Source organism: Suncus etruscus, chromosome 9, assembly GCF_024139225.1.
Source record: "Suncus etruscus isolate mSunEtr1 chromosome 9, mSunEtr1.pri.cur, whole genome shotgun sequence".
NCBI classification, from domain to species: domain Eukaryota; kingdom Metazoa; phylum Chordata; class Mammalia; order Eulipotyphla; family Soricidae; genus Suncus; species Suncus etruscus.
In genome coordinates, this window is record NC_064856.1 from 9572249 (window position 1) to 9590770 (window position 18522).

Consider the following 18522-nt stretch of genomic DNA (forward strand, 5'->3'; position numbering starts at 1 on the left):
ATATACAAATCAAGCAACATCATACACCACATCAACAACAAGAAAGACAAACATCACATGATTATATCAATAGATGCAGAGAAGGCATTGGACAAAATCCAACACTCTTTCGTGATGAAAACACTCAGCAAAATAGGACTGGAAGGAACCTTCCTCAAGATAGTTACAGCTATCTATGAAAAGCCCACAGCCAACATTATCCTTAATGGTGAAAAACTGAAAGCATTTCCACTAAGGTCAGGAACTAGGCAAGGCTGTCCTCTCTCTCTACTCTTATTCATTATAGTTTTGGAAGTCCTAGCAATAGCAATTAGACAAGAGAAGGGAATCAAAGGAATCCAAGTAGGATCAAATTATCTTTTTTTGCAGATGATCTGATGATATACATAGAAAACCATAAAGAGTCCACAGTAAAACTCCTAGAAATAATTAACTAATACAACAATGGGGCTGACTACAAAGTCAATACACAAAAGACAGTTCCTCTATACAAATAATAAAGTAGAGGAGAAAGAGATTAAAGAGAGAATCCCATTTAAAAGTTTCCAAAAATATCAAGTGCTGGTGTCTTTCTGAACTGGAGTTGTGAATAAGGCTGACTCTGCTGGGCCTCTTAAGCTCAGAAGACATTTTGAGGCTTCCCCCAGCTTGCTTCAACCTGGGAACTTTGATCTTCTCTGGCATTCATCTCCTGACGGCTTACCTCAGCTGAGTTGAGTTTTTCTGGGCCAGAGTTGCAGATAAACCTAACTTTGATGGGCCCCTTAAGCCCACCTTTTAAGGGGTCGAAGCAGAGGAGGGCTGGCCGAGCACTCCAGCTATTTAGAAACTATTTAGAACAAACTATTTAGAACAATAGTTTGGATTCTTATGAAATGGGTCCTTGAGGGCTGGAGAGATAGCATAATAGTAGGGCATTTGCCTTGCAGTTGATGGACCCAGGACAGACAAGGTTTGATCGCCAGCATCCCAGATGGTACCGTAAGCCTGCTAGGAGAAATTTCTGGGCACAGAATTTGGAGTAACCCCTGAGCACCACCAGGTGTGGCCCCAAACCAAAAAATGGGGGAGGGGCCCAGTCTTCTGTGGGCTAACACAAGATGAGACATGGACAGACCTAAAGATTTCTCACTGAGAGACAGCAGGTCAGAGAACTCAGGGCTTGGTAACAAACAGATCTTTGTGCCAGGCCTTCAGCCACCCTGCATGGGACACCAGCGTATGCATCCTGGACCAGTGAGTGACATGGCTGTCTCCATCTGAAGATTCACAGAAACAAACAAAAAGACAAATGAGGGGCCAGAGGGATAGCATGGAGGTAGAGCATATGCCTTGCATGCAGAAGGACTGTGGTTCGAATCTCAAGATCACATATGGTCCCCCGAGCCTTCCAGGAGCAATTTATGAGTGTAGAGCCAGGAGTAACCCCTGAGCGCTGCCGGGTGTGACCCAAAAATACCAAAAAAAAAAAAAAAAAAAGACAAAGGACTAGTAGGTGGAACCTGGATATATCTGTCGAAACCTCAGGAGCAAAGTTCTTTGTTTGGGTCCTGAGAACTAGACAGCAAACCCAGGCCAGGGCCTCCAGAAGGTGTCACCAATATTGCCACAGATGTGGCTCCCTTCCCTCAGATCTTCCGAAAAGAAACACGATCCAGGACGTTGGAGTTTTGTCATCAACTTATCATGATACATAAAACTCTATAGATTCTGCCTTGGTGAAAAGGTCAACTGTCATTTCTTCTGTGCACATGACATCTCCGTAGAACCCCAAATGGGTCCTTTGGCAACTGAGTTTGAGATTCACAGTGTGTCAAGGGTCAGGGCACAAGAAAGCCCTAAGGAATGGGACTGGAGAGATAGCATGGAGGTAAGGCATTTGCTTTGCATGCAGAAGGACTGTGGTTCAAATCCCGGCATCCCATTTGCTCCCTGAGCCTGCCAGGAGTGATTTCTGAGTGTAGAGTCAGGAGTAACCCCTGAGCACTGCCAGGTGTGACACCCCTCCAAAAACAAAAGCCCTAAGGAAAACATATGGATGCAGCCCAATCTCTATTGACCAGGAGAACAGAGAATAGGCAGAGGAAGATGAGAAAGAGAAGGAGAAAGAGGAGGAGGAGGGACAGGCAGAAGAGAAGGAGAAGGCATTTGTGTTTATAATCCCCGAGTCAAAGCTTCTCTCCCTCCCACTCTCACCTATCTAGCTGAGATAACAGAATCCAGCAGGCACATAGCACAAACACAATCACAAAACTCAAAAGGAAAGGAAATTACAGATAACCAGGACTTCCCGAGAGTAGAGGATAAAATGGAGTTCCAGAGAGAAGGGTGTAGAATTGGGGAAACAAGAGGGAGGTGAGGCATGAGATGGAATTCTTGAGCACCAGCGAGCACATGGCAAACTGCACGACTATTCCAGCACTGGACCAGGGCCGTTGGGGCAGTAGAGTGGGCCGATGAAATAAGTTGGAACTCTCATTACAGTCCAGGCTGCTTTCAGACCCAACCCGACACTGCTGCCTTTCATGCTCTTGCACTCCTAGCCTGTCCCCCTCATGGAGGCTGGGAAGACAATTCCTAGTCAAACCGTGTGTCTGGGGTAAAATGTGGCATCACAAAGGGGATTCCTTACACCCCCTAGTAAAGGAATTTCTGCCCTGACTTTGGTCCCCCTATGCAGAGTGCCCACAGTAGGCAGGGCCCAGGGTTGACACCACAGAGAATGCTTGGCAAGAGGGCATTCCCCACACTATCAGACCCTCCCATCCAAGACATCAGTCCATCAAGCCAATCGGCTTGAGGATGAGAAGTTTGGGAAGATTTTGTCAAAGGAGTGACAGAGAATGACCTGGCGGTCCCTCAGAAAGTTCCAACACCCTGACACACACACACTGAAGAGACAAATGTCACAGCCATTAGCAGGTGCTGATCTTGGAAGTGGGCCTGGGTCACGCCCCCTCCTTATCAGCAGCCTTGGACCACATCCCTGCACATCTGATGCCTCTACCCGGAGATGGTGACCCATAAAAGGGAGACGCAACCTTCCCTCCTACAGTTCCCAGCCAGCACAGAAGTGGGGAACTTTTCCATTCACACCTTTCGCAACTGGGCAAGGTAAGAACCCCTGAAGCAGATCCACCAAGGCGAACAGAGTCTAGGCGGGTACAAGCACAGGGCACCCCCAGAGCAGGGAGCTGAAGGTACACTGAAGCCTCTCAGGCCAGGATCCTCCCCTAAGGAAGCATCAGTGTTCAGCCTGCACCAGAGCTGCCCACCAACTGCCCCACGCTGGGACATTAAAAGATTTGGCTGCTTTGTGGACTCATCTTCCACATTTCTGCTCAGACCCGGGAGGTGCTGTACCAGGTGTTCCTGACAAGGCTTTTATGCATCCCTTGAGGCAGGGGTCCTCAAACTTTTGAAACAGGGTGCCAGTTCACTGTCCCTCAGACCATTGGAGGGTCTGACTCTAGTAAAAACAAATCTTACAAACGAATTCTTATGCACACTGCATATATCTTATTTTGCAATGAAGAAACAAAACAGATACAAATACAATATGTGGCCCGCAGGCCATAGTTTGAGGACCACTGCGAGGCATGATGAGGGTGATAGGGTAGAGAGCATGGCCATTGAAACAAGGAACGAATAGGTCAAATTAAATTGTCCACCACAGTTGCCAGTTACTCTCCTTCTCTTTCCACCATCTTGGTTTTCAGGAACTTGATATGGCAGATAAATGGGTTTAAGATTGCAAAACCAGGGGAAGAGTGATGGAGACAAGGTCCCAGGTCCTCATCTGGCAAACACCTAGGAATTCCAGAGCCTACTTGCTGCCCCTAGGGGAGGAAAAAAAAGAACTAAGGCAAATACCACACCCCCATCCCTTATCCAAACCCCAAAGTTAGGCAGAAAGAGACTAAGAGACTAGAGGCTCCTGGGAAGGGATGACTCAATTGCTGAGGAGAAAATGTGGCCCAGAGAGATTCACGGCAAGGCCTGAAGTCAAAAACACCCTCCTGCCCCAGTGGTGGCCTCTCTTGGCCTGGTCCCTAGGCTCCAGTTCCTCCTAGCCTAGCCCAGAGGAAGGTAGAAGAGAAAACAGAAAGGGAAAGCACTGCAGTGTGTGCAGTGACAGACTTCATATGGAGACAGACAGACACATGCCAGTGATGAGGCTAAATGGAGATAATCATGACTCAGCTATGTTCACGGGGGCTCCTGACCAAGGAACAGATACCACATGTTCCCAGTGCCATACACAAAGAAAGGCTCCAGGGGACAGAGAAAGGTTGGGCCCAAACATGATTCCTGAATGTCTGTGTACCTGGGAGGTCCCTGAATGCCAGTGACAGATAGAACTGGACAGTTCTACCTGGGCCGCCGCTGAAGCTTGGGAAAAATCCCTTGTGTGCCTAATAGTCACAATATTCTAGGGCTCCACGAGTTACTGAGTCGGTTCCAGGCAACTACAAGAAAGGAAACTTGGAGGAGGATGTGGACCCTTGAGATAGGCCTTTGTGCAGGGTAGGCCAAGAACAGCTCTCACGCAGGTGCCTCCAAACTCTGGACATCATTAGGCTGAACAGGAAAAGGAGCAGGAAAGGGGCCCCAACTTCAGAAATTCTATGGCCATGGGTGGAAAATTGGACTCCTGAAATGATACTGGGGCTGGAATCCCCAACTGTTGGTGACATGTTTGCTTAGAAGCAAAGACCAATGACAGCCACCATAGCATAATGACCCTGGATGGTGAGAGGTGAGAGTGGCGTGTGACAAGAATTTCTTTGCAGACATCGACAGCAGGATGTTGCCCCTCGGGGCCACGGTCATCACCCTGGCCTTCTTGGCAGGAGTGGTAGAGCTACAACCAGTGATCAACAGTGTTCCTGTCCAAGAACTTCCGTTACCCAACGTTGCATCTGCTCTCCAACTGCCCCCCAGTGTTCCCGTTCCAAATCCTTCCAGCCAGCCAGACCGGCATCCCAAAGGGAATCCTGCTGGGGGTGCAGGAGTCAAATGTCCCGTCATGGCCTCCTACAGGTTGTCAGCTGAAAAGCTCCAGGAATGTGAGTACATGCTGCCGTTCCACCCCCAATATCTCCTTCCACACAAAATGCAACTCATAGACAAGACACACATCAGCTGCACCATTCGACAAACACTTCTAAAATGGGAATGGGTGCCACACCAGCTCAGGAGCCTGGTGACAATAGAGCTGTTCAGGTCCATTCCTGGCTGTTAGCACTGCAGGAGAAGCGGGACCTGGGAATCTGCATTTCTTTCTTTCTTTTTCTTTGGCTATTTTGGCCATAACCGGTCTTGCCAAGGGGTTACTGGTTTTGTACTCAGAACTCGCTCCTGGCAAGTTCGAGGGGCATATGGGATGCCGGGGCTGAACCTGGGTACATCCCAGTTTGGCCACGTGCAAGGCAAGCGCCCTTCCATGGCACTAGCCCTCCAGCCTGGAACCTGCATTTCTAATCAGCTCCTCAGTGCAGCTGAGCATTGGCCTGTGGTTCCCCATTGCTTGGATGTGGGCAGCAGTCTGTGGAGAAAGGAGCTTATTCCCAGAACAGCCTGCCTGGGCACCATTGGCTCCTGACATTCTGTCACCAACAACCAGGCCCCCCTTGCCAGAAGGGCCACAGCTCCTCTCTGCACCATCCCAAGTTGTACCCTGACACGCACAGGAGCTCAGCTTATCTTGGTGGGCCATGGGTGGTGAACAGGAAATCAGAGTCATCACCCAATGCCTTGCAAGACCCTCTCTTGACTTGCCATGTCCTTTTCGCTTTGTCCCCTATGTCCCTCATGATTCTCTCAGAAAGACACCTAGGAGCTTGGGAAAGGCCAGGTACCCTTGGGAAAGGAGCAGTCAGTCAGCGCAGGCACAGACAGGATCCACAGAGCTCAATGAAAGGCTTCAGCAGCCCCGACCTGGACCCCCCAGAATATCAGCATAGGGGCACAGAACTCCCACCTACCTTCTCATGAGCATACACAGCTCACAGTGCTGCTTGGCTTCTGGCAACAGGAACTCTTCTGCCACAGCCTACCTTCATAAACTGGGACACTCAAGGCAAGTTCAGGCAGGGTTCCAAAGGGCAGCTGCTGTGTCCCCATCACAGCCTGGGGGAGAGTGTGGGTGGGCTGAGGCTCTTTCCCTGTTCGCACAGAAGAGAGACCTTGTAAGAGACCAAAGATCAGCCCCATGGGCATAGCAGAATGGAGTTGGGGGAGGTAAACCCAGTCTCAGGGCTCAGGGCACGGGCAGCAGCCCCTCTCCAGGGACAGCTCCTTCTCTCAGAACTCGGCTTCCCAGGCTCCCACTTTCCCCACAGACCCTTGCACACCCCCTGAGGTGGCTCATGCAGTTCTGGAGAAAGACTTTCCTCTCTTTCCTCTGTACTAAGCAACCTCCTGGGGCTGCCTTGTCAGTGCCATTTCCTTTGGGTCCAACTAGCTGTCAGGGCAGGAAGCATGGGACTCCCCTGCCAGGACCTGATTTATGCCTCAGTGCCCTCCTGCCCACTGTGTTCTGCCATCTGCTGGGCCCCATCCTGCAGTGACTTCCACTCCTGGGCCTTTCTGTAGGCCATGGAGGCAGCAGCATTCCAGCCACCACAGTCCCCGGGACTCTGTGTAGCTCAGGACTGCTTCTCCCCACCTTGTGAGACCCTCCTCTAATAAGCTTGGTGGCACACAGTGAACAGAGAGACTAGTGCGTCCAGCCCCAGCCCCAAAGCCCCATGCCTACACTGCTGCAGGCAGGACAACGTTTACTGTGGGAAACAATACAAATGGAAAGCCCACCCAAGAGCCAGCAGGGAGCAGGAGGTACAGAGAAGGGAAGGGTGTTTCTGAGCATTTGAAGTGTGGGGACTCGAAAGCACAGAGGTGGCTGCTCCCTATTAGCCCCCAATGGTCTGGGGCACAGCTGGCATTTAAAACCCACCTGCTGTCCCTCCCAGGCTCTCACGCTCAGCCAGCCCTCACAGGCAGAGACTGGGGCTCGAGAGATGGAGAGGCCTGCCAGGACCATTGTTCCTCAGCATGCAGGGCCTGGATGCCATAATTTTTTGACCTTCTTGACAAAAGCCTTCTGCTTTTGCTCGGCACTCCCATGGAAAGCGCTGCCAGGAAGGTCTGGGGGACACAGACCAGTCAAAACAGGCTGTGCTGGTGAAGGGTGGCAGCAGGGTCACTGTGCTAGAAGGGCAGCTAAGTTATGCTATGCTATGCAATGCAATGCCTAGACCCACCATCCCAGGGGGCAGGGAGGGTCTTCTGTCTTCCGCCTGCACAGGCCAGAGGTCATGCATCTCCTGAATCTCTGCAGACTTGAACGGCACCATGCCCCAGAAGATCGAGGAGATGGTCCAGTGTTCAGAGGTGAACTTGGCTGGGGTCCTGGGCTCGGTGTTGAACACAGCGACTGGCCTCGACATCCTGGGCATGCTGCCCCTGGACACCATCACGAACCTGGAAATCCTGGATAATGTCCTGGGCAAGGGGGATGCCGCCAAGCCCAAGGACAATGCAGGTGCCCTTGAAGCTCCTGCCCTCGCACCTGTGGACACAGAGGCCCTGGCCAGCCCTGTATCCAGTTTCCTTCCTGGCGCGGCTGCTGCCGCCGAGCCCGTCTCCGAACTCACAGGACAAGTGAGTTCAAAGGTCAACGACATCCCAGGATCAGGACCCGTTAAAAGTGTGCTGAGTAATGGCGTGTCCGGTGTGACTTCCAAGCTCACAGACTCCGTTGGAGGTTTGCTGAAGAGTGCAGGTGGCAAGAACCTGGGCAATGTGGTTTCCCAAGTCAAGGGCCTGACTAAAACGTCCACTGACCTCGTCAGCAACGTGTTGCCATCCGACAACCCCTCTGAGGCTTCAGGTGGCCAGGGAGGCCTGGATGTGAGCGGCTTGTTGCTGGCGTAAGTTTCTCCCTGAGTGTGGCTGGATCCCTCCCACACAAGGAAAACTGCTCTTGTGGATGCTGAGTTTCTGGCATGACAATCCCAGGGACAGGGTACCCCATTTCCTAAAAGCATCTTTTGGCTCTGTGTTCCAGTGGGGTCTCCTTGCAGAGACCTCAGGCCATGATTGCTCAATAGGGGATAGAGTGTGCTGGGGTGTGCCAGGGTGGGGGGGGGCAGATTGGTTGTTCTCTGGCTGCTCCAAAGCGTCTATTGTTGCCCAGGCCAGTTTCTGGCACAAGCACCGACCTCTCATGCTGTCCCTTTGCAGCCTCAAAGTGGGGAAAGTCACCGTAGAGAACATCCAGTACTCGATGACAAACGACGGGGTGGAAGTCCAGGCCACAGTCATCGCTGATGTGCAGTCTGAAGGGTGAGCAGGTTCCCCTTCCCCACCTGGGATGGCTGAGACTGACCTCGAAGCCCGAGTAGCAGAGCCAGGAAGAAGAAGGGGTAAAGTCTCCTAGAATGGGCACCCTCAGTCTGCGTGAGGCCACAGCTCTCTGACTGCAGGTTCGAAGACCAGCAGCCAGTTCGCAGGCAGTGACGCCAGGGAGAATGGCAACTTTGCAGTGAGTCCTGCCCAAACGAGCAGAGAGGTAGACTCTAGACAAACCACCAAGAACATGTCTCCTGTGGATGTCTACTGGGCCAGTATGGCAACATCCCCGTGAATTCAGCCCACTGTATCCTCAGGCAGGCAGGGGAGACAGTGGTGAAGCCATCTCAGAAGCACGAGTATAGGCAAATGCATGCACTGCCCTCGGACCCAGGCTGAGGGAAAGCCCTGCTGTGTCAGACACAGGGCCAGGCCCAGAGAGAAGACATGGAAAGACCCGCACATAGTGTGAATCATGTGCAGGAGGGACAGAGAACAGGCGAGCCCAGGACACACACTAGCAAGGACAGCACCTGCCCTCTGGGGCATGATGCCTTTTCAGAGTGACACATAGCACGTAGAGGGCACACATAGAGGGACCCCAACTTCACTTTGAGGGCCTGGCAGGCCCTACTGTTAGCTGGGTCTGAAGAGCCTCTGGTCTGTCCCCCATGTCCCAGAGGAATTAGAACACGTGCTGTCCATGGAGGGGTTCCAGTCCTGCACTCACCCCATTCAGCAGGGGTGTTGACACCCCTGATATGGGGAGAAGAATGAGTTTCCCACAGACACTGAATGTCCGTGGATACTGAGCTTTGCACAGGGGTCCAGGACTGTCCTCTGAGGGAAGTGCTTACAGAAGAGCACCCAGCCAGCAATCTGCTCCTGATCCACCTCAGTTTACCTTGACACCATCCTCCTCCCCTTTACCTGTCTCTTCACGTGAGAGAAACACCAAGGAGACCATCTAATTTCACTTGCGTCTCTCTCCACAGTGTCGCTGCAGCTGTCATCAGTGTACTTGGGTTCCAGGTCGAACTCCTCCTAACAATGACGATCACCAGTACACACGACCACACCAACAATACTGTCCAACTCGAAGTCGAGCAGAAGACCATGGAGGTCACAAAAGTGACCATCACACTGGTGAAGACGTATGTGAAAAAACCCTCTTCTTCATTTATTGTCCCCACTTTCCTGGCAGCCAAAGTCCCCTGTTCTCTATGATTAGAGATGAGCGAGAGTGTTCCCCGAAGTTCAGATGGGAAATGAGTAGAGCCTCAAAGAGGGGTCTCTCTTGCTATGATACTGACCCTCTTGACACCTTCCTTCACCCTTTCTCTCCAGCCCCCTAAGGTTAGTCACTTTTGCCATTTCTTTTCACTACTTTGCCGAGATAACACATTTGCCACATCCACATGTCAGAGACAAAAAAAAAAAATTATCCAGACCTCCACACACAGCAGCTAGAGAATAACCCAAGCCCTCTTTCACCCACTGATCTACTCCCACGGTTGCTTTCAGGAAGAATTGATATGCCCTGTAAGTAATAACCTGATGGCACACACACACACACACACACACACACACACACACACACACACACACGAACACACACGCAAAATATCGAGGATCTTTGATGTCCTATCTGGGCAGTGATCAGATGATTGCCTGTTTTGTGTGGCCCTGAAGTCCCCCAAAAGAAGCACAGTGACAGATATCAGCAGTCCCATGCAGGGCATGTGATTTGATCCAAACAGATCAAATTTGATCCAAGCAGACTTGTCCCCTATGGCACGGGTCTGGCCCCAGGATAATCTGGGTGCACAAAATCTCAAGCAGCTGAGTGTCCCTGTGCAGGAAGATGAACTCAGTGGGTAGGCAATGCTCTCTCCCCAACCCCCTGACCTTCCACATGCTGCAGGATGTGGGTGAATGTGAGTAGGGCAGACAAGAACTCAGAAGGCCCATGGTGCAGCCCGTCTGTCCCCCTAAAGCTTTTGTCTCATCCTGCTCTCAACACACACAAGCAAGGCTCACACTGCTCTGCACTCTCTTCCCAGGGTCACGGGTGCTTTGCCTCTGCCTGTGCCCGTGCCTGTGCCCTTGGACAGTGTTGTGCTGATGGTCCTGTCTGTGGAACTGAGTGATAATGTAAGTCCTGAGAAAGGCAAGGCCCAATCCAAGCTCTGTGGAAGACCCTGGGGGAGGCAGGGACAAGGATGAGACACATTAGAGGTGCTGCTGAGAGCTGGAGGGGACCTGAGGTCTCATGGAGCCAGCACAGAGCAGCCCGAGTCCCCACTGCAGAACAGGACAATGCCTCAGCCTAGGAGGGGAGCCTAGAAGGTCTGCCATAAAGGCAGTGGGGAAAGAGGACCAGGAGGATAACGGAGCAGAGGAGGTGGGAGGACGGGCTCTTTCTGCCCTGCACAGCTCAGAGCTCTGATTTCACAGGTCAAAAAATCACCTTGTGGCGCCCTACTTTTCGAGATCGACTCGGCCAAGAATGGTGAGTCCAGTCTCTGATCTCCCTGGGCTGAGGATCCCCTGAGAAGGAGACCAATGCTCTCAGTAGCCCAGCCTGGCAACACTAGGTTGGCAGATCATGGTTGGCTGAAATCCCCGGGACCACAGAACTCCTGCCACCAGCACTCCACACCCTTCACACGGAAGCCCTGGGACAGGCCCCCATCTTTGGCCAGTGTCACTCTGTCTAGGAGAGATAAGGCCCATCGCTCCCCAGGGGTCTCTGTTGAACTTCCAGACCCCAATAGTTTTCCGGGGTCAATTTTTGGAGGCCATTAATGAGAAAAGAACGGTCCTCAGCAAAGAGCCCCATTCCCTGCCTTATAGCGCCAAACCTCTCACCTTCCAGAGAGAGGGACTGAGGGCACCGCAGCTACAGAGATGGCCCAGCAGAGAGAGATCTGGGGACACTTTCTGCTCCTATTGCAGACAGGAAGGGGGCTGGCAGCAAATGTCTTCTTCCTGTTGGAAGTTTGGTTTGACTGTATAAGCTCAGAGCCGAGCTCTTCTGTTCCTTCCTCCTGCTGCCTTCAGCCATGTGCACAGGAAGAATCTGTGAGATAGGTGCTCTCCGGCTGGGACCAAGAGTTAAATGAGGGTACACCCTGACCCTCTATGGAGGGCAGGCTGCCAGTCACCCTGACCACTTGGGCTCTGAGTATTGGCCTGGGCAGGTGTGCATGCTGTGTCTCCATCCTGCAGTGACCGGCCAGAAGTTCCATTATACCATTGCCAAGACCAAGATATTCGAAGAAGGTCTGCTCGTCGACTATTGTGTAAGTACGCTTGGCAGTCTTGCAGCAATGTTAGCCCCTAGATGCCCAAACTCACCCGCCATTTACACATCATGTGAAGGGCAGATAGCTTTGCATCACCTCCACACCAATACCCCGAGAGAAAGGGGTTCTCCAAGTGTCAGTCCTCCTGAGCTCTTGCATCAGGTCCACAGTCATCTCTTCCCCTCCACTCACTTCCAGTGCATATGGCCACGGAGCCTTTCCAGGCACAGCCACCATTTCCTGATTTTCAGCAAGTGCAGCCCAGGTTTAGATGCTCTATGAAAGGAGGGGAATATTAACCTCTTTGAACCAAACTTAATCATGGCGGCTCAAAGAAACTCACATCCCAGAGATGTTCTCAAGAGTCCTTGTCTTACCACTTGTCTTTCTAGAACTTTCCCCATTGCCCTGTGGCAAGAACTAGACCCGAAGGACACTTCTTCATGAAGGACAAAATTATCAAACATTTCCCTGCCAATTAGGGCCCAAGGTTGAAGGGTCACATTCTGTAGGAGATTGATTCAGGTTTGATTTCCACTGAGCTCCCAGACAGGAAAGGCAGGGGGAACAGTTCCAGTTGCCAAGATCTGCAGGAAATAATTCACACAGTGAAGAGGCATAAGAATGGATTCAGGAAATCCAGTGCTCAAGCAAGGAATTCAAACTATCCAAGTTTTCTGCTCCTACTAATGAGCACAGCTCAGTGAAAAAAGACCAAAGGAGGAGCCCAAGCCTTCCTCAGACTCCTGCTTTTTATTGACAAGAATCAGGTCCCACTCTACGGTGGGAGAAGAATACCAAGCAGGGAATAATCCAATGTACTAGCACCATATCACACCCTAGTGTGGAGCACAAGTATTGACTAGGGTAGGATCAGTAACCCAACACGAGGTCATTCCAGGTCACAGACCATGTCAGAAAGGCAGTTCTGTGAGCTGTGAAGCCCACAAGAAACGGCAGGATCCACCTGAAAAGGCTGCCTTGGGTGCCCTTAGATCTGGATCCCACGGTCAGAGAACTGGAGATGCCCTTCACAGTGCTATGGCTCTGCAACATCCAAACAGCTAACCCTGCCCACCCTGTCCACCCTCCCCATAGGGAGGCCACCCAGGAGATTATTGACTCTTCCTCTCGTGGTCACCTCTGACTCTGTGTGCACACCCCTCCTCAACCTCTCAGTTGGGACATCCAAGGGGCAAACATGCCGAGTGCCTCCCTGTGATGGGAAATTTTCTGCTTTTCTTTCTTTAGGGCAAAAGGGTGAATAACTCAGACTGGATTCCTGGAAATAGCCTTCCTAAGCATCCTAAAAATGCCAGTATTTCTCTCATCTTGGCCCACAAAGCTGTCAGGAAACAAGTCACTGTCTGTGCCGAGCCAATCCACATCAAGGTGAGAGTTGTCTAGACGAGCTCCCAGAATAGTCCCCTTCAACTCAGCTGAGTGGGTACTGACTGCCTCATTCTTTTTGAGAACATTAAGAGCAAATGCTGGTGGGACAGAGGCAGCATTTATCCGCCCCATGGTCCCCACCCCCAACCCGAGAACCACACACGTGGGTTTGTGCTGGCCCGGGTGAAAAACGCCTAGGAGTGAGGCTGGAGCAATAGCACAGTGGGTAGGGTGTTTTCCTTGCATGTGGCCAACCCAGGTTTGACCCCAGGAATCCCATATGGTCCCCCAAGCAAGCATCATCAGGAATGACCCCTGAGAGCAGAGCCAAAAGTAACCCCAGAGCAATGATGGGTGTGACCTCCCATCCCCCAGAAAAGACAGAGAAAGCTAGGGGCAATGGATGTAGTTTCCTTTGGAGAGATTGGTCCCAGTGAGTGAAGTCGCCAACCAAGATTGTCACAGGTGGGTACATGGGGTTCTCCCCATGAGATGTGCCTGGCCTTCACAGCACACATGTGAAGGAAGGAGGCTGAGTCACAGCCCAGTGAAGAAGCAGCTCACATGTGAGCAGCACCCCAGGAGTGGTCAGGACCTAGTCACACTGCTCACTGCTTCCTGGGTTTTCAGCAGCACACACCACCTTCCCCTGAACCCTGTCCAGAGAATCGTGGGGCCAACAGAGTGACACAGTGGCACATGAAGGGGCTTTGAATTAGGTGAGGGAGAAGAGTCAGATTTTCCACGATTGAGCCCGAGTCCCGTTGCTTTCCAGGAAATGTCTTGGGGTGTTAGGTCCTAACTGCTACGGTGGGCAGACGCCCAGCACTTGGTGAGCTCACCCACTCACTCCAAAGGCAGAAGAGCCTATGGGGGAAAGTGTTTCCTAACACAACTTGGGGACAGTTCTTCATCCTTTCCACCCTCTTTCCTGACTCTCACGATAGGTAAGGGACATCGAAGTCAGCATCATCAAACTCTCCTATAGCTACCCGTCAGAAGGAAAACTGCAACTGATCATCGAGTTTCAGTTGAGGAAGGACGGTGAGGCCTATGGCATCGTTTTGATGGTGAGTGCTGAGTTCTCAGGAGGTCGGTTCTCAGGAGAAGTTAAGGGGAGCAGGGTGTCCCCGGAAGGAAGAGGAGACAGAGCTCTCTGAGAGGAACCACTCCCCAAGCCTTCGGGCCAGAGGACAAGGTGTCCCAGAAGAGGGGAGAGGCCAGATTGGGGCTCTGTGGAAAGCATGTAGAACTGGGGCCAGATAAAACAACTGTTCTCTGCTCTGGACCTGACCTGGACCCCTGGGTCTAATCGCAGTTCAGTGCACAGATGTATTGAAAAGTCAGCATTGGTCACTCTGGCTGTTTTCTTTGCTTCAGGCTGTGCAGTACGCCTATCTGAGCAGGAATGAAAATGGCAAAATGGTGACAGACATCAAGCTCATGAGGTACTCTCTGAGTCTTTCTTGCTTCCTCTCTGTCTCCATAGTTCTCATGAGAGTGGGCATCTGGAAGGCCTATAGCAGGGATTTTGCCATAAGATTACACCAAACTTGTCACTGAAATGGCATTTTGGAAGTCTTCAGATAAAATGCAGGCAATCCTCTAGTTAATTTTTGACTTTTCCAAGTTATCAGGGTATTGTCCGATTTTATGTGACTTTCCTCGGGGAAGTCTGGGGTAACAATGTTTATCTCATACCTGGCTCCTATTTTGTTCTAGGAAGTAATATTTGTACCCTTTCCTCATAGGACTCTGTCTGAAAGAATTACACCACCAGGAATAGTAAGTTGAGTAGGTTCTCACAATGCTTCTCTATGATTTAAAATATTCTGATTGTCCTCATGGAGGCCACAGTGGATCAGGACACTGTCTTTGTGTCCGGAGGTCGGTGTCACACAGCAGAAATGATGGGTTACCCGAATCTTTGCCACCAAAATCCAGTATCCTCTCACCACCCTCACGGGGCCCCCACTGACTATTCTCACTCAGAATTCACAGATTAAACTATCCATTGCCTGGACTTTTGCTTTGCTTCTTAGTAGATCGCATTGTTCTAAAAGCAAGAGGCATTTCCTTTCTGCCCTACCTCACTTAGCTATGTTGAAATCCTCTCCATTTCCTTCTTTACTGTCTCAAAAGCAAGAGTCACCCATTCTGAGAGCTGAGTCCCATCCCATTCTGTGTCTGGACCACATTTTCCTCTTTTGATTTGTGTTATGACCAGCAGTGCTCAGTGGCCACTCAGAAGCATTCCATTTTGGAGCTGGGCAGGGGAAGGTGGGGAATGTGGAGCCATAAAGGACCCTTTGGAACCTTGTACTCCTGCAGGTAAATTCTGTGAACCAGGCCTTGAGCTCTCTGTAGCTCCAGATTCCTTGTTCTCTGTCACTCGGTACTTGGGGGAGTTTCTCCATCTGGATTATTATGAGTAATTGAAGAAAAGAATGCAAGAATAGTTATATCATTGTAAATGTGCTTTTTGCATTCTTCAGAAAGGTTCCTAGGAGATAATACCTGGTAAAAGCTGGTTCTGGTAGAAGCAGTTGGACACTCCCCAGACTGTTTCCCATAGAGGCAAGACCAGTTTGCATTCTCCCCAGAAGCAGAGAAGGCTCTTTTTTGCCACCCTTGCCTATACTCTTCCTTCTTTTCTGAGGTAGGCAAACTCTGCTGTGACCAGTGTGCATTAGCAAGCTGTCTAGTGTGCTTGGGAGAAAAGTCTGCTTTCCCCCTCTGCACATTTTTCATCGTGGTGTCCTTTGGGTTTTTGTGGCACAGTTTTACATTTGGGAAGTGGTTTCAGTACCAGACACTAGGTGACGCTTTTGGTCAAGATGCTGTGAATATACTGTCTATACAGAGTAAAAGTCCCTGCTCCCTGATGCTAGATCAACTAGATCTGATGCTGATTTTGCTCTTTCACCCTCTTCCAGACAGATGAGGTGACCAGCCTGCTGCCTACAATGTTGGAGAAATCGGTTTCTGCCATAACTGGTATGTGGCTTTGCTCCTAAAGACTCCAAATAGAGACACAGACACAAGGTGTGGGATGATGTGAAGCTCCACTATAGGCCTGTCAAGGCACTGATCTAACTTTCTTTCTACCACTCTGGATGGAAAACACATACTGTGCCCCTGTTGGCATTGAGCTCTAACGGGACCCAAAGCACACCAAAACAGAGGCCTAATTCCAGTGTTCATGTGCTTAGAAGTGCCAGATGTGCCCTTCTATCTCCTAATACAGCTTTGAAGTGCCAGTCACTTCCCAGTATCCCAGGATCTTCTCTGAGCCTTGGGAACTCACATCAAACACATAAGGGTGCAGAGAGACTAGGTCTTAACTATGTTGTGCCATTAAGGGGCAGGAGAAGTATCTCCTTGTTCCGTGTCCAGCTAGGGTGTTCTGGCCGCTAATGGCTGAAACGACCCAACCTGCTCATTCTTGCCTTTAACTCCCTTTACAAGATGCCCCCTTTTGTTTTCAGAATGTTTGAATAAATGGAACTTGCCACCAGGAGTGTCCTCCAATCCTGTGCCCTCTTCCAAGATTGTACCTAAGAAGACGGTAAGACAGAGGCATTGCACTAGTTTTGGTGGCACCCAAGCCCACTAAATGCTTCAATCTTCAGAGCAGAGAATGGGGCCAGAGGCCCTGTCACCACAGTCATGAAGGAAGACAGACCTGCCAGCTCCATCCAACAGCACCACACTCTGCTATAGGGATAAATCTGACTAACGAGCCCTAGCCAGAAACACTCTTCTCACAAGAGAAGGAAAAAATTTCCCTTGTTCCACACCTGAAACTATCTGAGAGAAAAACTGTTCCTTTTTTCCTGCCTCAAACCTCTCTCGGGATACAGAGCCCTTTCCATCCCTTGCCCCAGGTTCAATCCATTCACTTAGTCATCCAGTGTCCTCTGAAGACCCTCCTGCTCTGGCATGCTGACCCGGATTCGTTCTTTTCCCTATCACTCAGCCCCCGAACCCTGATATCTTTGAAAGATGATACATTTGCTTTCTCAAAATGGCTCTAGATATTGATAGGTATTTGGTTAATGTTAACCAGGAAATCGGGACATATTCACAGTGGGCTGAATGGGGTGGAAATGAATAGATGGAATAGAAGATGGGAGAGGAGAGTAGGAACCGAGGACGTGTTTGTGAGGCAGGCAAGAACAAAGAACAAACTTTAGAAGTTCTAGCCCCATTGGGGGTTGTTTTCGAGAACCATGGTAAAGCAATGTCCAGATGAATAGCATCTTCTCTCATTTGAACTCACACCTCAGAGATCATGAACTCCTGTTTGAAATAATTCCCACGTGTACCCATATCTCTGCCAAACCTACGACAAAGTTGTCTAGTGGAACAACAAACGTGTACATGTGTGTTAACCCCCTATCTGCAGCCTAATTCCCATAACTGGGTACATCCTTGGCCATCAGTCTCTTTCCTAAATTATTTTTGAACCCAAGAGACTGGATCTCATGTTTTGGTAATATGGGACACAAAGTGCTCCAAAAAAAAAAAAAAAGAATTATAGGGACTTACGTCAAATGATAAAAAGAGCTTCTGGGGGCCGGTGAGGTGTCGCTAGAGGTAAGGTGTCTGCCTTGCAAGCGCTAGCCAAGGATGGACCGTGGTTTGATCCCCCAGCGTCCCATATGGTCCCCCCCCCAAGCCAGGGGCAATTTCTGAGTTCTTAGCCAGGAGTAATCCCTGAACATCAAAAGGGTGTGCCCCTCCCAAAAAAAGAGCTTCTGCAGTGATTCAGAACCGAACAGGGACCCCAGAAACCATCCCTTGGTTCTCCCATTTCCAAATAGACTCTGATTAGGTTCTGCATGGAGGTCCCGCAGCTCCTGAACCCTTCATCTCCATAACTTCCCAGAACCATTGCAACAGTTCTCCCCAAAGTGACTTCTGGGGTTCCCTCATTGTGACCTTCTCCCTAGCCCAAACACAGTACTCAGGATGATGAACCACAGTGCCAGGCTCAGCCCGTGTCTGCACACCTGATAAGTTCCAGAATGTAATACGCTGTGCTTTGTCTCCTACAGAATGATCTTCAGATGGGAAAATAAACCCAGCAGTCTGCAGCTAGAGAATTTTTCAGAATCAAATCACTCAATCTCATAGAAAATTTGAGCCCAGATTATGATTAATGCTACAAGAAGAATGTTCTGGATGTTACTGGATTCGACAAGTTCAAGAAAGACATGCATCCAGGGATTGGGCCATTGTAATCAATTTTGCAATAATTAAATCCCTTTTCATGCAAAACATGAGTTACTGTCTTCATTCCCTATAAATAGTAACTGTGGCATAGTCTAGGCCAAATGAAAACACTCGTTTCTTAGGGACACTATGTAACCCTAGGAGCACCAGAGCTTGCCTTGAATGTGACCAAAGTGGGTTAGATATTTGGCATCACATATGATTCCCCAAAGCACCAGGAATAATTCCT

At 50.4% G+C, this 18522-nt stretch overlaps 1 protein-coding gene and 1 long non-coding RNA gene across 2 annotated transcripts; both read left to right on the plus strand.

Moving 5' to 3' along the window:
• Nucleotides 1-7356: 7356 nt before the first annotated feature.
• Nucleotides 7357-14618, plus strand: LOC126017558 (vomeromodulin-like). Its single transcript, XM_049779495.1, has 9 exons — nucleotides 7357-7934; nucleotides 8248-8349; nucleotides 9351-9509; nucleotides 10419-10509; nucleotides 10813-10867; nucleotides 11587-11660; nucleotides 12915-13055; nucleotides 14003-14125; nucleotides 14436-14618. Exons 1-9 carry the CDS (start codon nucleotides 7357-7359, stop codon nucleotides 14616-14618), a joined length of 1506 nt encoding a protein of 501 aa, XP_049635452.1.
• Nucleotides 14619-16009: 1391 nt separating this feature from the next.
• LOC126017527 (uncharacterized) lies at nucleotides 16010-18205 on the plus strand. Its single transcript, XR_007498892.1, has 3 exons — nucleotides 16010-16052; nucleotides 16544-16623; nucleotides 18116-18205. It is a non-coding gene; the product is annotated as an uncharacterized LOC126017527 (long non-coding RNA).
• Nucleotides 18206-18522: the final 317 nt, after the last annotated feature.

Coding starts and splice junctions, on each gene's coding strand:
- LOC126017558 (XM_049779495.1), top strand. CDS start 7,357: ATGCCCCAGAAGATCGAGGAGATGGTCCAGTGTTCAGAGGTGAACTTG. Junction 10,868..11,586: donor GATCGACTCGGCCAAGAATG/GTGAGTCCAGTC, acceptor TCCATCCTGCAG/TGACCGGCCAGAAGTTCCAT. Junction 13,056..14,002: donor CCGAGCCAATCCACATCAAG/GTGAGAGTTGTC, acceptor CTCTCACGATAG/GTAAGGGACATCGAAGTCAG.